The sequence below is a fragment of the Eschrichtius robustus genome, chromosome 13, assembly GCF_028021215.1.
Source record: "Eschrichtius robustus isolate mEscRob2 chromosome 13, mEscRob2.pri, whole genome shotgun sequence".
In the NCBI taxonomy this organism is placed as follows: Eukaryota; Metazoa; Chordata; class Mammalia; order Artiodactyla; family Eschrichtiidae; genus Eschrichtius; species Eschrichtius robustus.
The window spans coordinates 35073700-35090867 of NC_090836.1; the positions used below are offsets into that span (position 1 = coordinate 35073700).

General features: G+C 38.8%; 1 protein-coding gene across 3 annotated transcripts in view; it reads right to left on the reverse strand.

The window, feature by feature from the left end:
* Positions 1-17168, reverse strand: part of YAF2 (YY1 associated factor 2) — a 65422-nt gene that overhangs the window by 2520 nt on the left and 45734 nt on the right. For all 3 annotated transcript variants that reach the window (XM_068561709.1, XM_068561711.1, XM_068561710.1), the window contains one exon: positions 13-165. In XM_068561709.1, coding sequence (XP_068417810.1) covers positions 13-165 — 153 coding nt within the window. The remainder of the gene's footprint in view (positions 1-12; positions 166-17168) is intronic.

The window sequence follows — 17168 nt, forward strand, 5'->3', positions numbered from 1 at the left end:
CTTTAAATTTACCTGGTTTTCTTATGACTGTTCTTTTTGCTAGTTGTTTCCTTTTCACTTTTTTCTTTTTCTACTTTATCTTTTTTCTCTTTCTTTGACTGTGTAGGGGGCACAAACTGCTGAGTAACCTGCTGTGCAACCAACTGGGAGACAGGCCGAGGTTTCCTGTGTGCATGTTAAAAAGAAAGTTTTTTTTATTACTATAATTTAAGAATGTATTTTTTATGAGAGAATAGCTCAAATTATGAGAATAGATATATGATTTCACATATAAAAATTTCTCATATGTAAGGTAATTCAGATGTGCAATTTAACAGATATATATATACACACACATACATTACTGTCTTTCCTACCCAACAAAAATAGAACTATAATAACAGTTAAAAGTTATAGCCCAAGATATATAGTCAATCCATTAAAATATAACTGTTACATAAATCAACACGAAAATTATTAAAAATGTATATCAAACTGTGCTTATGGGGAAGCACACATATAAATAAACATGAATTTTAAAAATTAAACTTGAAAGTTCACACTGAAATAAAATCTAAATTTATCCCTCTTCTCTCAGAGAAGGAAATACCTCACCATCTGTTACAATGGCTATTCTTTTCTTTAAAATCTTTCATTTATTCACTGAATAAATATTTGAGTGTCAAAATTTCTCACTTCTTACTGCTCAAATCTTTGAGGTTCCTTATGTATCCAGCCACAATTTCACTGTGGTTTTTTGACCTTGGAGATCTGTCCAGTCCTTTGAGACTTGCCTAACTTACTCACTTACTCATTAGAAAAAAATTTATTGAGAACCTACTGCAGAAACTGTACCGAGATAGATGAAATGTTGCCTGACTACAATCTTTGGTACCAGTTGTCACTTTGGGTACAAGTTGTCACTCTATTAGCCCAGGGTCAAGGATGCCTCCAGCTTTATGGTAGAACGTGGGCAGCTGAGGTCAAGATTCAAAGTAAATGGTCTCTAAGTTCTTAAAATGAGAGAGAGAAAGACAATTGAGGAGGGAAAAAAGGTGGGAAGGAAAAAGCAAAGAAGAATAAGATAAAAACACATTAAAAAAAATACATTTTAACAGATGGTCTATAAACAACAGTAATCTATTGCCTGGAAAATCCTGACCCTATTTTGGTCAGTAGAGTTATTAAAAAATCTTTTCCTTTGTTCCTCTAAAGCAAGACAAAATAGAAACCAAAGAGAAAATACTGCATAATCTAGGATTCAAAGCTGCAAGGAGGAATCCTTTGAAGGAGGAAATAGGAAACACAGTATATAAAACATCTTAATAGATGGGTACTGACTTTTGTTTAGAACCTACAGAGTCTGAAGTACAGGAAGGATATCCAGGAAAGATGTCCAATACACAATTTAAAAAGCAGGACTGACAAAGATACCAGGGTCAATGATGTAAATTAAGCGTTACACAAATGAAAATGATATTGAAAGCATGGTAATTAATGGCTGAGCTTGTTAAGGAAATGAACTTTAAAAAAAAAAAGGACTAAAGTAGTGATTCTCAAATTTAAGGTACATCAGGATTACTGGGAAGTCTCATTTAGCTTGCTTAGCTCTGCTCCCAGGGTTCTTATTCAGTAGGCCTCGGGGTGGAGCCTAAAATTTGCATTTCTAAATAGCTTCCAAGTTAAGGGGAAGCATCTGGTCCAGCCACCACACTTAGCAGAGAAGCTTGAAGAAGTGCAATATATTGATACTACTGCAGCATAAAGTTTGAGATGGAGAGCAGGGAGTGGCAGAGAAAAAAAAAAAAACAAGGCTGGACAGATAGGAAGGAACCCGACAATGAAAAGCGAAGGAGTCTGATTTACCTTTAAAAGACAGCAGATCACTGAAGAAATTCAGACTTGAATTTTACAAAGATTACTGGCAGCAATCTGGAGGGGAAAGGTACTACAGAGGCAGGGAAAGCTACTTTAATAGATCCGGTAAAAATAAAAAGCGCTTGAACTAAAAGGAAGCAGCAGTGGGGTTATTTAAAGACAGGCTGAAGAAGCAGAATCAAGGGGACGTGGTGACGAATTAAACGTGCCTTTCTCACTTCTCAACCAAAAAATATTCCTTTAGCAAAACATACAGAAATTCTTGTTTGTCCTCATGTAACCAACGTTTTGTGGATGAAATGAAACAAAAAATAAAGTCTTAGATGTTGATAAATGCTATGAAAAAAAAAAAAAAGTAAGGAACACAGGGAGTGTTAAGGAAGGAGTTACTGTCTGTTTCCTCATCTAGGATATACACTTCACAAGGAAAGGGATGGTTTCAGGTTTATACACCACTGGATAACTAGTACCTAGCACAGTACTGAAAAAATACTAGATATTTAATATCTGTTGAAAAATGAATGAATGATAAAATCAGGCTTAATGAGGAACAAAGACGTTTTAAAAGACAAGGAATACTGTCTCGATGCTTACTCATGGGCCAGGATTAACCACTCACTACACAGACGTAAACAAGTAGTGAAAAGTAAGAGCAGCAAGAATTAATTCCTCTTTCAATTATGCTGGAATATGGAAAGAGAAAGAAAGTTCAAAGGTGTGACAGGTTGTGAAAAGGTTTGGTTAGACTAGTGCCTGGTGAACAGCAAGTCACCTAAACTTGAGTCACTCCAAGCTATACAATGGAATTGAGGGGTAGTCATCATTTGTCTCCTAAGGTATTATGGGTCTCTGAATCTCTTCCTGCCATAACAAATGAAGGTCTGACAACATCCTTTATTATAGTTTGTACTGTCGCTCCCTTCGTCCCAGAATTTAATGCAAAATGAATTTATAAAAATGTTAAACTAAATTACAAGAAAATTGGGAACATTAAAATAAATTTACATTCTAGAGTAGAAATCCTGCAGTTCCTAGCAATCAATAAATTGACATTAATTACTTAGAGGCCATTATCACTAACTTAAGATATATAATAATTTATATTCTCTTTATTTAGTGCTGCCTTTTTTAAGTAAAGTTGAATATTTTTCTAGGTTTTTCTGGATTCATTAATAACCTCAGTACTCAGTGCTGTTTTTCCCATAAGATGTAAATGTCTCAATCATGGATTCTCTGATCATGAAGCTTTACAGGAATATAACGACTGTGTTGTGGTTAGGTACAGAATATTTTTATAACATTATCAATCACTCCCCCACCCCTCCAGCATTTGTCTCCAAGTTGGTGCCCATCAATTATGTGACAGTTCCTCAATCACTCCCACTTTTATGTGAGAAAAGGGATAATCCTAATTCCCCAGCTTCATGGATCTTACAACTGCTGCCAAGTCTTTTTCATATTTAACAGGTTTTCTCTCTCCAGAATCTTCCTAGAATCATTTTCCCTTTTCATATGGCCCATAAATCTGAAAATGAGGGAACGCCCTGGTGGTGCAGTGGTTAAGAATCCACCTGCCAATGCAGGGGACATGGGTTCAATCCCTGGCCCGAGGAAGATCCTACATGCTGCGGAGCAACTAAGCCCGTGCACCACAACTACTGAGCCTGTGCTCTAGAGGCCACGAGGCACAACTACTGAGCCCATGTGCCACAACTACTGAAGCCCACGCAGCTAGAGCCCGTGCTCTGCGACAAGAGAAGCCACCGCAATGAGAAGCCCGTGCACCGCAGCAAAGAGTAGCCCCCGCTTGCTGCAACTAGAAGAAGCCTGCGTGTAGCAACGAAGACCCGATGCAGCCAAAAATTAAAAAAAAAAAAAATCTGAAAATGAAGGCATATCAGTACAGCACGATTTGCTCCATGAAACCATGAGGTTGAGTTAAATAAATTAACATTTTTTAAGATTTATTTATTTTTGGCTGTGTTGGGTTTTTGTTGCTACATGGGGGCTTTCTCTAGGTGCAGCAAGCGGGGGCTACTCTTCGTTGCAGTGTGCAGCGCAGGCTTCTCATTGTGGTGGCCTCCCGTTGTAGAGCACCGGCTCTAGGCACGTGGGCTTCAGCAGTTGCAGCACGTAGGCTCAGTAGTTGCGGCATGTGGGCCCTAGAGCGCAGGCTCAGTAGTTGTGGCGCATGGGCTTAGTTGCTCCACAGCATGTGGGTTCTTCCTGGACCAGGGCTCGAACCCGTGTCCCCTGCACTGACAGGCGGATTCTTAACCACTGCCCCACCTGGGAAGTCCCTAAATTAACATTTTTAAACAAGTTATGAATCTAGAATTCTTCTAAGTGTTATATTCTCAGTGGTAAGAACAAAATACTCAGTAAATGTATACTCTCTTACAAGGTAAAAACCAATACAGAAAGAACAATTAGCTGACCTGGTCAGGTGAGAGACTGCAGTCAGGAGACAAACTAGAAGACCACCACTTCATACTAGAAATGATGGTGCTGGTCATGCTGGGTTTATGGATTTTATAAAATTTAAGCAAAGGTGTCCCTGGGGCAAGTGGAAATGTGAGACTAGTGTTCTGATAAGCAACCAGTAATTTCTGTACGTGGCACTGTTTGTGGTTGATTTTGTTAGTTTTTAATCACCAACAAACTTTCTATAGTGGTTCTCTTCTGCCCCAAGAAAAATATTATTTTTGTTTTTCAGTAGTTGTTATGTCTTTCTCTTTTTATCCTAAATTTTCCTAAATGTGTACTAATTCATTCTTTTTTCACTTAAAGATAACGACTTTGCTCCTCTCTTCTAGGATTATTTGATCTGGTTCAACTTTGGGAGAAAAGAAGCACAAAATATGTGTTTCCACGTAGCTTAACTACTGAAATAAAGTTCTCTGCTGCTCTCTAACGGCCTGAATGAGTTTTAAATATTCTTCAACGAAGGCAGGAGGAACACAGCTTATGATGATCTTTGTACCCTATCATAAAGTGACTCACCTTCACCATGCTCTATTAAAAAGAAAGCCCTCCTATCTCTAGGGATCTTAAAAAAGTGTAACTGTGATCCTTTTTCTACTTAGTGAGAAAAATCTAGAGGATAGTAGGGAATTTTAGAGGTGGGAGATAGTTAACTTAGGATATAAGGGGCAGGGTATTATTTACAAGGTGTGCCTTTTTTATGTTCAGCGATTTATCATTCATGATTTTGACAGTACACCTACAATGCTAAAGGTTCTGTGATAAGGACAAAAAGGTCATCCAGTGCTATCCAGACATATCCCAACTGCACTCTATTGTCATCTACTTGTTCACATGTCATTATTAGCTGTAACTTGTAAAATATGGTGTTCCAAAATTTTGAGATCCCTATGTGTCCCTATGTAACCTTCATAAATAGCTCAAACAGACTGTCTGTGTAAAGTCTGGCAGGTCTGTTGACTTATTGTGACATGAAAAAAGGGGGGGGAACATTTCAACAACCGTTTACGGATAACTATTATTCATCAGATATAGTTTCTAACTGTGTGTCTGCCCTCCACCCCAACCACCCCGCAACAAAAATCCTGTATGCTAAATACTATAAGAAAAATGTTTTAAGCTTGATTAACCTCATCACAACAATTTAGCTTTGTCAAGTTGGACAGGCAAAACAAATACGATATAAAACCATTGCTGATCCTTTTCTAAAGGAGGCAGCATTATTCATAGCTCAGAAAGAGGCAATCTGCTTCCCAACACTAAAATATATATAGTAAACTGAAGCAATATAAATCTCAATGAGTTAAAAGGCTGAACTAAACCCAAACCTGTTGTGAGTCTGCTAATACACTGCTAACAAAAGTCCAAAAATCTAACCAAGGAAGATTTTTATAAGCAAGCCCCCTGTTTGACAAATGTATTGCACACTTAACACGTGTCAGGCACTAGATAAGGTGCCGGAGACTCACCATGAACAAAACAGACACAGTCCTCGCCCTCACAGAGTTTGCTTAGTGCATGGGATAGAAGCCACACAAAAGGAAACTAACTAAATAAAAGTAAATTTTGTCAGAAGCCCTAAGAAGGAAAAAACGGTGTGCCGTCATTTTAAAACTTAGACGGAGGACTTACTACAGGGTGGGAAGCACTTTAGTTCATGTTTAAACTGTCAGCACACCAAGAAAAACAGCCGTCACCATGGGCTGTCACCCCCCTTTTTAAGTCATTTTATGAATAATTTACAGAAATAAGAAACAAAGGAACAGTTAATATTAAAAATTTTAGTAAGACTTTAAAATGTAGTAAACCCAATTTTTTATTCCATTTGAAGGTATATAGACCTGATACAGATTAATGTAACTAATTCCTCATCAGCTGTTAGGCCTAATCCTAGGAACATATCTAATCTTGTAAATAGTGAGTGATGCCTGATTTCAAATACATCTCTAATAGACTTTGGCTTATCTTTACTTCCACTTCTTGCACTTGCATCGTCAAAACACTTTACTTTGAAAACCCTGATGGCTCACAATTTTTTGAAAAGGGGACAGCCATTCCTTGTTCCAAAATTATCAAACACTGTCATTTCTAGCCTAGGTATACATCCCTACCCTTCAGCATCTGTCCACTTATGAATCGTATCAAATAAATTTTGATGCCAAATATCAGTGAAGATGAAAGAAATCCATCACTTGTCCTAATCCTAGGATAAAACAAAGATGGTTCAGGTTCACGGTCACAAAATACTGCATGATAAAGTCCTTTCTGTTGAATGACTATTCACCTCGTGAGAAACCGTATTCCCTTCTTAAGTCCTTAAAGATACATTGTTCACATAACGATTCTTGACTTTGCGGAAAAACTCGTCCAGGATATTCTCATTTGAAGGCTCAGAGAGCTCTAGAACTGTGCAGCCTACAAAGGGTTAACAAGCATGAAGGGCTGTAAGTTACTCAGCATGAATTCCCTGGATTTCTCCTCCCCAGGCCCTGGGAAGTGCATTCTATGGCCTGACCTGCTCAATGTATCTTCCCTTCCCAGGATTTCTGAGGTAGATCTTATTTGACAGATCCGTTTTTGAGATTTTGTGATGAAGAATCAGAAGGAAAGGAAGTTAGGAAGAAACCACTGAAACAGGGTTTGCTTTGTTGTGGGGGCTGGAGAGGTGTGAGGAGTGTGACTTGGGGGCCAAACTCCTCCGGAAGGGCAGAGGTGGAAGAGGGAAAATGATGGCCAAAACGTGTTGCTGGTGCTATGTGACTTTTTTCAACGGCTTCGAGAAATACAAATAAAGGATCTGCTACTTTATTTTGAAATGGTAAAAAAAAAAAAAAAAAAAAAAAAGAGTGAATTAATCTACAAAATAAATTAATGAGCTTTAGTGCTTGTCTTCCTTCTGTGCACATTAATATTTGGTGCATAGGACACTTTCATTTAACGGGTTATTTAATATTTTAAAAAGAAATGTGCATCACATATCTGTGGTACCCCTGCAACAGCTCTGCAAAGTCGTGGTCTTCTACACTCTTCTGCAACGCTGTTGATCCTTTTATGGCTATGTTCTATTTCCCCAACTGGACTCTAACCCTTACGTGGGAAAAGATCACATCTTGCCTATTTCTGTATCCCCAACACCTAGTACAGTAGATCTTACATATATTAGATGCTCAATAAATGTCTCTTAATATTAACAATTATAAATACCAGTTAAATATGATGCATAAATACAACTATAAATCAATTACGTAAAACACTGATTTAACTAGGCATGGGAACTTTCAAGGATTCACTGTCTTGAAAAATTTGCTGATGTCATTTTGCTTTTCAGCCACTTACTTCCTTTTTCATGAAAATGGAATGAAGGGCTTAAGGTAGGACTGCTTTCCATAAAAACTGATTACTGAATCAAAGGATAAAAGAGGCCTAAGTGGTTTTCCCCACCTCCAAACAATGAAATAATCTACTCCGCTAAAACCAGCACTATCTGACTTACCAGCAAAATTCAAATGTTACCTACACTAATGATATTCAAATGCTTTCTGTTATTGTTTCTGCAGTAGAATCACCATGCAAATAAAATCTTACAAGGAATCTCAGTGCATAAAACTGAAAACAAACTAACTTCTATTGAAGCTGACGTGGAGACTCCACAGCCCCCATCTGCTCCAGTGCCCATCCTTGCATCTCCCAGTTAGCCCTGAGGTGTGGCTCTGAGAAAAACAATTCAAAATCTGCTGATCCAAGGTATTCACACTAAACTAACTAAATTTACACCTCAGGTTCAATGCACTCTTTCTCGTCACTTGCCTTAGTTTGCTTATAGAATGCAGTGAATAGTATCCTTCATCATTTTAAGAATCTATGTTGAGTATTTTGAAGAGTTCTTACTCCAAGGTCTATACACATTTAATTTTCCACATCAAACACTTCCGCAGACGCCCAGAACACAGTTTTCCCTAAACTCCTGGGAGGTGGTGGCAGGACAGACTTGATTCTTTGGCAGCTACAGAGATACCTTCTGGTAAGTACAGACAAACTAGATGACTACATCAGCTTTACACAACCTAGGTTAGTGTGTCCAGCAATTAAGGCTCTGAAAAATCCCTCAAATCATTAAACAACACCACAGTCCTCTTCATCTGAAAGACTGAGGACATGCTCCAGAGCTACAAACAGGTCATACTCAACTCTTCCTTCCCCTTAGCCAAATAAAAATCAAGTCCTTTCACTTCTTCTTCCATATTATTGGAACAGTTCCGCTCATCATTCCCAGGAGCACGGCTCTCACCTAACCCGACAGCCGCCTCTACACTACCTCACTTGCCTCCTTGCCTCCTCCCCTCCAATCCAAGGTTACTCTTCCTTACATTCATTTATTTAACAAACATTTACTAAGCACTTACTATGTTCAAATCACTGTCCTAAGCACTGCGGATAGAGTACTGAACAAAACTTTTATTGTGCTGTTTATTTATTATGGGGTGACCTTGATTCTTATTTCAGAGAAAATAGAAGCTATTCAATTAAAATTTCTACAAGCTGCCATCCGTGCCCATATACTCTAACTTCCCTCTCCGTATTCCTATTTAAGGCCATGACTCTATCTGCCAACTGGATCCCTTCTCCAGGACACCACTCCTGCTACTGACCTCTTGCTCTCCTGCTCCAACCATATTTCCTTCTCTAAGTGATTCCTGTCAGCATACAAACACATTATGATAGTTCTTACCTTAAAAAGAAAAAAAAAAGAAAACCCATCCCTACTTCCACATCCCCTTCTAGCCACCGTCCCATTTCTTTGTTCTCTTTTCCACAATAAGCATCAAATGATTTGTCTATACTTACTTTCCTCCCTTCTTTCATGGGCTCACCTCAATCAGGTTTTTGTCCTGATTGGACATTCCACCAAAAGTATTTCTTTCAAGGTCCTCAACAATCACTTTACCATATTCATTAGTCAACTGTAACTCACATCTCACTCGGTCTTTTCAAGCCGTATTTTACAGAGTTTATCATGCTTTCCCTCCTGGCAAAACTATCTTCACAAGCCTCTAGAACACCACACTCTTTCGTTTTCCTCCTGCCTCACTTGCTATTCTTTTTTTTTTTTTAATTTATTTTTGGCTGCATTGGGTCTTCATTGTTGTGCACGGGCTTTCTCTAGCTGCGGCGAGCGGGGTTACTCTTCGTTGCAGTACACGGGCTTCTCATTGTGGTGGCTTCTCTTGTTGCGGAGCACCGGCTCTAGGCACATGGGCTTCAGTAGTTACAGCACGTGGGCTCAGTAGTTATGGCGCGCAGGCTCAGTAGTTGTGGCTCACAGGTTCTAGAGCACAGGCTCAGTAGCTGTGGCGCGTGGGCTTAGTTGCTCCGTGGCATGTGGGATCTTCCCGGGCCAAGGATCAAACCCATGTCCCCTGCACTGGCAGGTGGATTCTTAACCACTGCGCCACCAGCGAAGTCCCACCTGCTATTCTTTTACAGTCTTATTTACTGGTTCCTTCCTCTCCTTCCCAATTTCTAAACTTTGGAGGGGCCAGGACTTAGTCTTCAGGTATCTCTTTTATCTACACCAACCCTCTAGGACGGGCTACTCAAAGTATGGTCCATCAGTCCAACTGAGGGTATCAGTACCTGGGAGCCTCGTAGAAATACAAATTCTTAGAACTTGTCCCAACTACGGGTATTTTTACGCAAGCAAAAGCTTGAGAAATGGCTGTGCTAGGTGATCTCTTTCAATCCTTGGCTTTAAATACCATCTGTACAATGGTTCTCAGCCCTGGCTCCACGTTAGAATTAACCTGTGATGCTTTTTAAAAATAATTACATCTAGGAAAAAAAGAACTTAAATTTTGCTAAATCTCATAAACTAGATATTTAAACTGAAATTAATAAACTGAACATTAATTTTAATAATGAAAATAGTGTCTGAATAATCTTTTCTGGGCATAAAAGTTTTCCTCAAGGACATACATACACGCACACACACACACAAAACCCCTCATGTTGAAACATATGAAAAAATGTGATCTATACGATCCAGCTATTCCACCCTAAGGTATTTATCCAGAGAAGGAAATACATGACTACACAAAGACTTGTACACAAATGTTCACAGCAGCTTTATTTGTAGTGGCCCAAAACTGAAAACAACCCAAATGTTCATCAACAGCTGAATAAAGAAAGAAGTTCATACAATGGAATACTACTCAGCAACAGAAAGGAATGAAGTACTGATACATGCAACAACATAGGTGAGTATCAAAACAATTATGCTTAAAGAAGCCACACAGAAGAGTACACACTGTAAGATTTCATTTATAGAATTCTAGAAAATGCAAACTAATCTACACAGAAAGCAGATCAGTAGTTGCCTAGTGACTGAAGATGGGAGGGAGGTAGGGATAGTAGGGAAGAACTGAAAAGGGGTACAAAGAAACTTCTGGTGATGATGGATATGTTCACTATCTTAATTGTGGTGATGGTTTCACAGATGTATTCATCTGTCAAAACTTATCAAATTGTACACTTTGTGTGTAGTATATCGTATGTCAATAATACCTGAATAAAAGCTGTTTAAAAAAATGTTTAACCTAACCACTAATCAAATTAAAACAGGAATACTTGAGCCCCACTCCCACGTTAAACAAGAATATACAGGGGTGGGACCAGGCTCGGAAATTTTTTGGAAATTCCCAAGCTGATTATAAAGTGTAACCAAGGTTGAAAACTACTGATCTATACGATACTCCAAAATTTGCATCACCAGGGCCAGTGTCTCCCCCTAAACTCCAGACTTATATAACCAACTGCCTACTTACATCTTCATTTGGATATTCAGTAGCAACTCAAAATAACTTATAATTTTGATTGCTCCCTCCTCCCATTCTTCCATTCTTTGACAGTCTTCCTATCTTAATAAACAGCACTCCATTTTTTCAGTTGCTTTGACCAAACACTTAGACACAATATTTCATTCCCCACTTTCTCTCACACCCACATCTAATTCACCAGCAATTTCTTTTCACTCTACCTTCAAAATATGTCTAGAATTGGATGATTTCACACTACTCCCACTGATAACCACCCTTGCAATAGTTACGAAGATAACTAATGTCCCTGACTCCTCAACTGTTTTGCTACAGACTATTCTCCCACAAAGCAGCCAGTTGATCCTTCTAGGTATAAATCAAATTATACCACTCCCCTCCTAAAACAATTCAATGGGTTCCTCCTCCCCACCCAACCCCCTTCCCTAGTTATACTCTGGCAACCAGAGTATCTGGCAACTGAGAAGAAAATCCAAAATTCTTGCTCTAGACTGCAGCCTTACATGATTGAGTCCCTCTTCCTACCTCATCTCCTATACTACCCCCTCTGGAACCCTCTGTTCCTGCAGTCTTAGTTGGCTAGGGCTGCCATAACAAGATACTGTAGAGTGGGTGGCTGAAAGAACAGAAATTTATTTTCTCACAGTTCTGAAGACTAGGAAGCCCAACATCAAGGTATGTCAGGGTTCAGCTTCTGGTGAGTGCTCTCCTCCTGGCTTGCAGAAGGCCTCCTCACTGTTCCTCACATGGCAGACAGAGGGAGAGAGATCTCTCTTTTTCCTCTTCTTAAAAGGCCACCAATCCTATCCCATTAGGACCTCATCCTTATGACCTCATTTAACTTGCATTACCTCCTAAAAGCCCCACCTCTAAATACAGTCACACTGGGGATTAAGGCTTCAATATACAATGGGAGGTGGTGGGGGGCAGTATGTGTGTGTGCGCACAATGTAGTCCACAGCACCCAACCTCACTGGCCTGTGCCTGCCTGGGTGTTTCCCCTGTGATCTCCTCTGCCTACTCACTCCCTCACTTCTTCCATGTCTCTGTACACATGCCAACAGTTAGGGAAGTCCCTCCTAACCTGACATAAAATAGCACTCTCCTCTCCAACTCTACTCCCCTTCTCCGCCTATTCCTGTCTCCCTCATTATGCTTTATTTTCTTCAAAGCATTTGTTTTTACTTACCAAATTACGCATTATTAGTTTATTGCCTGTCTTCCCCTACCAGAAAAGAATATAAGCTGCCTTCCACCGCCATAAGTGTAAACAGGCACCTTTTTCCTGTTTTATTTTGTTCAACGCTGTTTGCCCTCTTCCTGTGGCATAAAAACAAAACAAAACACATCCTAATGTGTTTTTAATGGATGGGTGAATATGAAACCCTCCTACTCAAAAACTTCCAGGGACCTTAGGTGATCCTACAGCAGTTTCCCAACCCTGGCTGCACATCAGCATCACAGGAAGTCTTTTAAAAATTACAATACTTGGGCCCCACCCAGACCAACTGAATAAAATTCTCCAGCAGTATTTATCTGGAGATAAAAATACATGAAAAATCTCCAGGTATTTTTCAAAGCTCCTCAGTTGCTCTTGTGCAGCTACTGGCCTACAGAATAAGATCAAAGTGCTAGCTAAACTGTCAAATTTCTCCAAGTCAGACCCTGGGATCTGTCAAGTGAAGCAAATTACTGCATTTCACCTTGTAATACTTTCCTAATGTACCCAGATCCCATCTCTTCCAAATCGCATTCTTTATCTACTCTAGCCTATATTCATCTCTCCCCTCTCTGAAACCCTACACCACATGTGGACTGTTTCCAATAATCACAGTAAATACATATATACCATGAAGCATAGCTTAGTCCCGTTTTAAACTACTTATATGTATATTTTTAATCCCCCACATGTGCTATGCACATACTGGACACAATAAATACATGTTGAATAAAGAAAGTTTGTTCATAAAATTATTTCCCTTTTCAATTTGTACTAAACCTGAGAAAGGGTGCATGCTTGAATCTTTCCATTAAGAGCCACTTAAATCAGTGGTCCCAAACCCTGACGACAGATTGGAAACACCTGAGGAGCTTTTAAGAAACTATAAAAACTACAAAAAACTTGTCCGGACTCCACCTTTAGGAGTTGTGATTTATTTAGCCTGAGATAGAGCCTAGTTATCCTTTTGTATTGATAGTTTGGTTTTTCAGTTTCTAAGGCATTTCCAATGTGCAGGACAGCTGAGAACCAATGACTGAAATGCATCAAATTCAGAAGCTCTACCTTTTCTAAATATAGAGATTTGGCAGCATTAAAAAGATGTTAAGTTACAGTCTGCAGAAAACAGCACTCATATTTTCCAAGCCTTTCTTTTATGATACTGATGAACTAGTGTACTTACTGATCAAAATGTCTATTTTAAGCTAAAACAAGTCGTATCCAGAGATTAATTTTCTGTTGTATGGTCCAGCTTCCCTTCTAGTAATCTGTATTTAGGGAGGACTTACTAGTACAAGCAATTTTTCTTAAGTTTCTCTTCTTTCCTTCATTCATTTACTCATTCACGAAAATGTTTATTGTGGCAGGCAGCCTTCTTCTTCTAAGACGTCCCCAATAATCTCACCCCCCGGTATTCCTGTTCTTGTCTCATGTCCCTGGGAGTGACTGGACCTCGTTAAGTGCTTCTAACGAACAGAATATAGCAAAATTGATTGATGCCGCTTCCAAAATCAGGTTACCAGAGGACTGTAGCTTCCATCTCTCTCACCTTTTCTTGCCTTGTTGTGAGCGCCTCTGTAAAGTGGCCCACATGACAAAGAAGCCTCTGTTCAACACCCAGTGAGGAAGTGAGGCCTGCCAACAGCCACCTGAGTAAGCCTGGAAGAAATTCCTCTCCCACCAATGCCTTTAGATGACCACAGCCCGTGAGAGATCCTGAGTCAGAAGCCCCAGCTAAGCTATACCCAGATTCTTGGCCCACAGAAACGGTAAGGCAGTTTATGCTTGTTGTTTTAAGCAGCTAAATTCTGAGGTAATTTGTTATGCAGCAACAGATAACGAATATACTTATTGACACCTATTATATTCCAAGTATTGAGATGTCATCCTTCGTTACAGAAAATCTGATACCCATACTGGAGGATGGTCTCTCTGATACACCTAGCTCTGATCCACTGAATCTTTATATATTACATAGAGGTTATGGTACTGACTTAGCTCGCCAGGGGACGACAACAAATCACCCATCAGATTATAGCACCTTCAGCACGGGACAAGTTGTCCTGTGCTTGGGGTTACTCAAGTAAATACTTGATTTGTTCTTCACTTAACGTTCTCACACAGCTGTTCCAGCTGGTATTTCTTTTCACTCCTTTGTAATGTTCACCTCTATTCTGTGCTGTCAGTTATTCTTGTTACGCAGTGTACTTTGTGTTGTCTATCCTTACTCCTTGCTCTACTGCTTTTCCTCCGCTTCTTGGCCTGGTGTGGGTAGGACAGTGGTTTTCAGAGTCATCACCAGGCAGCAGAACTGCTCCTCTCATTTTTCTCTCTCCTTTACCTTTTACCAGGCAGACCTGTTACTTATGTAATAATCAGATCTGTGGCTGTTTTAATAACTGCTCCTGGAACAGCTCAGTGCCATGTTTTCAAAGCCTGGTTTATGTACCACCAGTGGTCCCTGTCATCTGCCTGCTCCACAGGCAGCCTGGTATAATCATAAATTTAAAAGGTAAGATCAATTATGATTTTTCACTGAAAACTTGTTATTTTGTAATGTATAATCCAAACTCATAAAAGTTGTTTTAGCTCATAAAAGTAGAGATGAAAATAATTCCAGAAATGCCAGAATTCACTGAACAGGGCTTCAACAGAATATAGAATGTCAATCAGTATGACAGGTAAGTGAATCTGCAAGTATTGATGTGTATGCACAAGCACCTGGAAAAGAAAAGTATGAATGGAAAGCATACTGATAAATAACTAAAAACTGTTGTTTTTTTTTTTTTTAACAAACCAGCATCCTGTCACCTTTCGTGATCACAGTATAATCCTCTTTCAAACAGTGGCATGAGCATTAAAGCTTTTAAATTATTTTCAGGGCTTCCCTGGTGGCACAGTGGTTGAGAATCCGCCTGCCAATGCAGGGGACACGGGTTCGAGCCCTGGTCTGGGAAGATCCCACATGCCGCGGAGCAACTAGGCCCGTGAGCCACAACTACTGAGCCTGCGCATCTGGAGCCTGTGCTCCGCAACAAGAGAGGCCGCGATAGTGAGAGGCCCGCGCACCGCGATGAAGAGTGGCCCCCGCTTGCCGCAACTAGAGAAAGCCCTTGCACAGAAACGAAGACCCAACACAGCCAAAAATAAATAAATGGATAAATAAAAAATAAAAATAAAGGAATTCCTTTAAAAAAAAATTATTTTCAAAAATATAGTACTTCTCTGGCAAACCAAGTAAGTTTTTATAAAACAAGGGCAAAATATGCTCTTTGGTGTAAAATCGATGAACTCTGTCACCAAAAACAGATAAGTCAAAAACTACAAAGGCAGCGTTCATAGTTGTACTCAATATCAAAAATATTATAAAGAGAAGCTTTTTAAAAAAAAATTCACAAAGTCAATGACATGTTTAAAAGGAAAGGAGAAGGCATAAATTCTTGTAATATATGATATAGTTGGGCATTATATAATATTAATAGCATACAATATAGCAGAGTTAATACTATTACATGTGCATGCTAGCAGGTATTTTTGTTTCACAGTTGGAAAAAACCATAAATGTGAAAAAAAAATCAAGCAGTTCTTACGTCATTACAGACAACCTATTTCAGAGAGAAATGATCAATGATTTTGTTTGATTTATCACTGACATCCCAAGCTACAAAAAACTTATTTCCAGTAGAGTGAAACTATATTAAAAACTGTGAACTACAATGTCAGCTGCAAAAAGGTGGGTTGGGGTCAGTAATGATAGAACACCAGCTTATTTGTGTAGCTATCAAGCTATAAAAGAGATTGCAGTTGACTGCCTAACCTACACGTTGCTTTAGTGTTCAGTGTATGGCTGGCAATCAAAAATACACCTCCCAATTTTGATTCAATGTGATCAGAATGGTCATAAGGTTTTTTGCTATACAAAGAAAACATTATTGAATATATTGAATTTTCCACCTTAATATATGCAGTAAAAAGTATTTACATTTCTTTAAGAAACTGGTAACATCCGAAATGATCATTTCTATGATTTCTAGAGACTTGCTCAAGTAGTATACGTATCTGAGCAATATGTTTAAAATCTTGAATAGCATGAATATGTTGATTTAGGGTACAATAAATTTAATTTTTAGTTTAAGAAAAAACCAAATATGGTATATGGGGTTGATCACCGAGAGATTGACTTTCCCACTAAAAATAACCAGGAAGTTAATTAATATTACATTTACCACTGACTCAATTTGAAATATGCAAACTTTCAGCATTTTAGTGAGACAAAGTTGATCAAGAGTCTGAGAGTTCAAGAAACAGCTTAAGAAACTATCTGTAATTTTGGGGTCATGTTCAATTTGAACATCCAGAATTATCTGAGCAAGCCATTGCTTGTTACCATTTCAGCAACCTATAATTGTAAGTTAGCAGAAATTAAGCAGGAAAAGAAATATATAATATGGGGAACCTGATCTAGAGTTCTAGCTCACAAGCCCTACAGAACATCTAGTAAACAACATCTTTTTCACGGATGTGACTTATTATAAATAACTATTATTTTTTAAAATACTATTTTGTTTTTATTACTTTACAGTGATAATTTTTTAACTTACCAAAAACTAGTGGTATGCTTATACATCCTTTGTGTTCCAAGGATACGAAACGATTGAGATTCAGTGACATAATGTTTAAGAGTCTGGCTCTTAAATAAGATTATCTGGAGTCTAATCCTACTCTGGTACTTACTTAAAATCTCATTTCTCATTTATAAAACCGTAACTGTGGGAAGT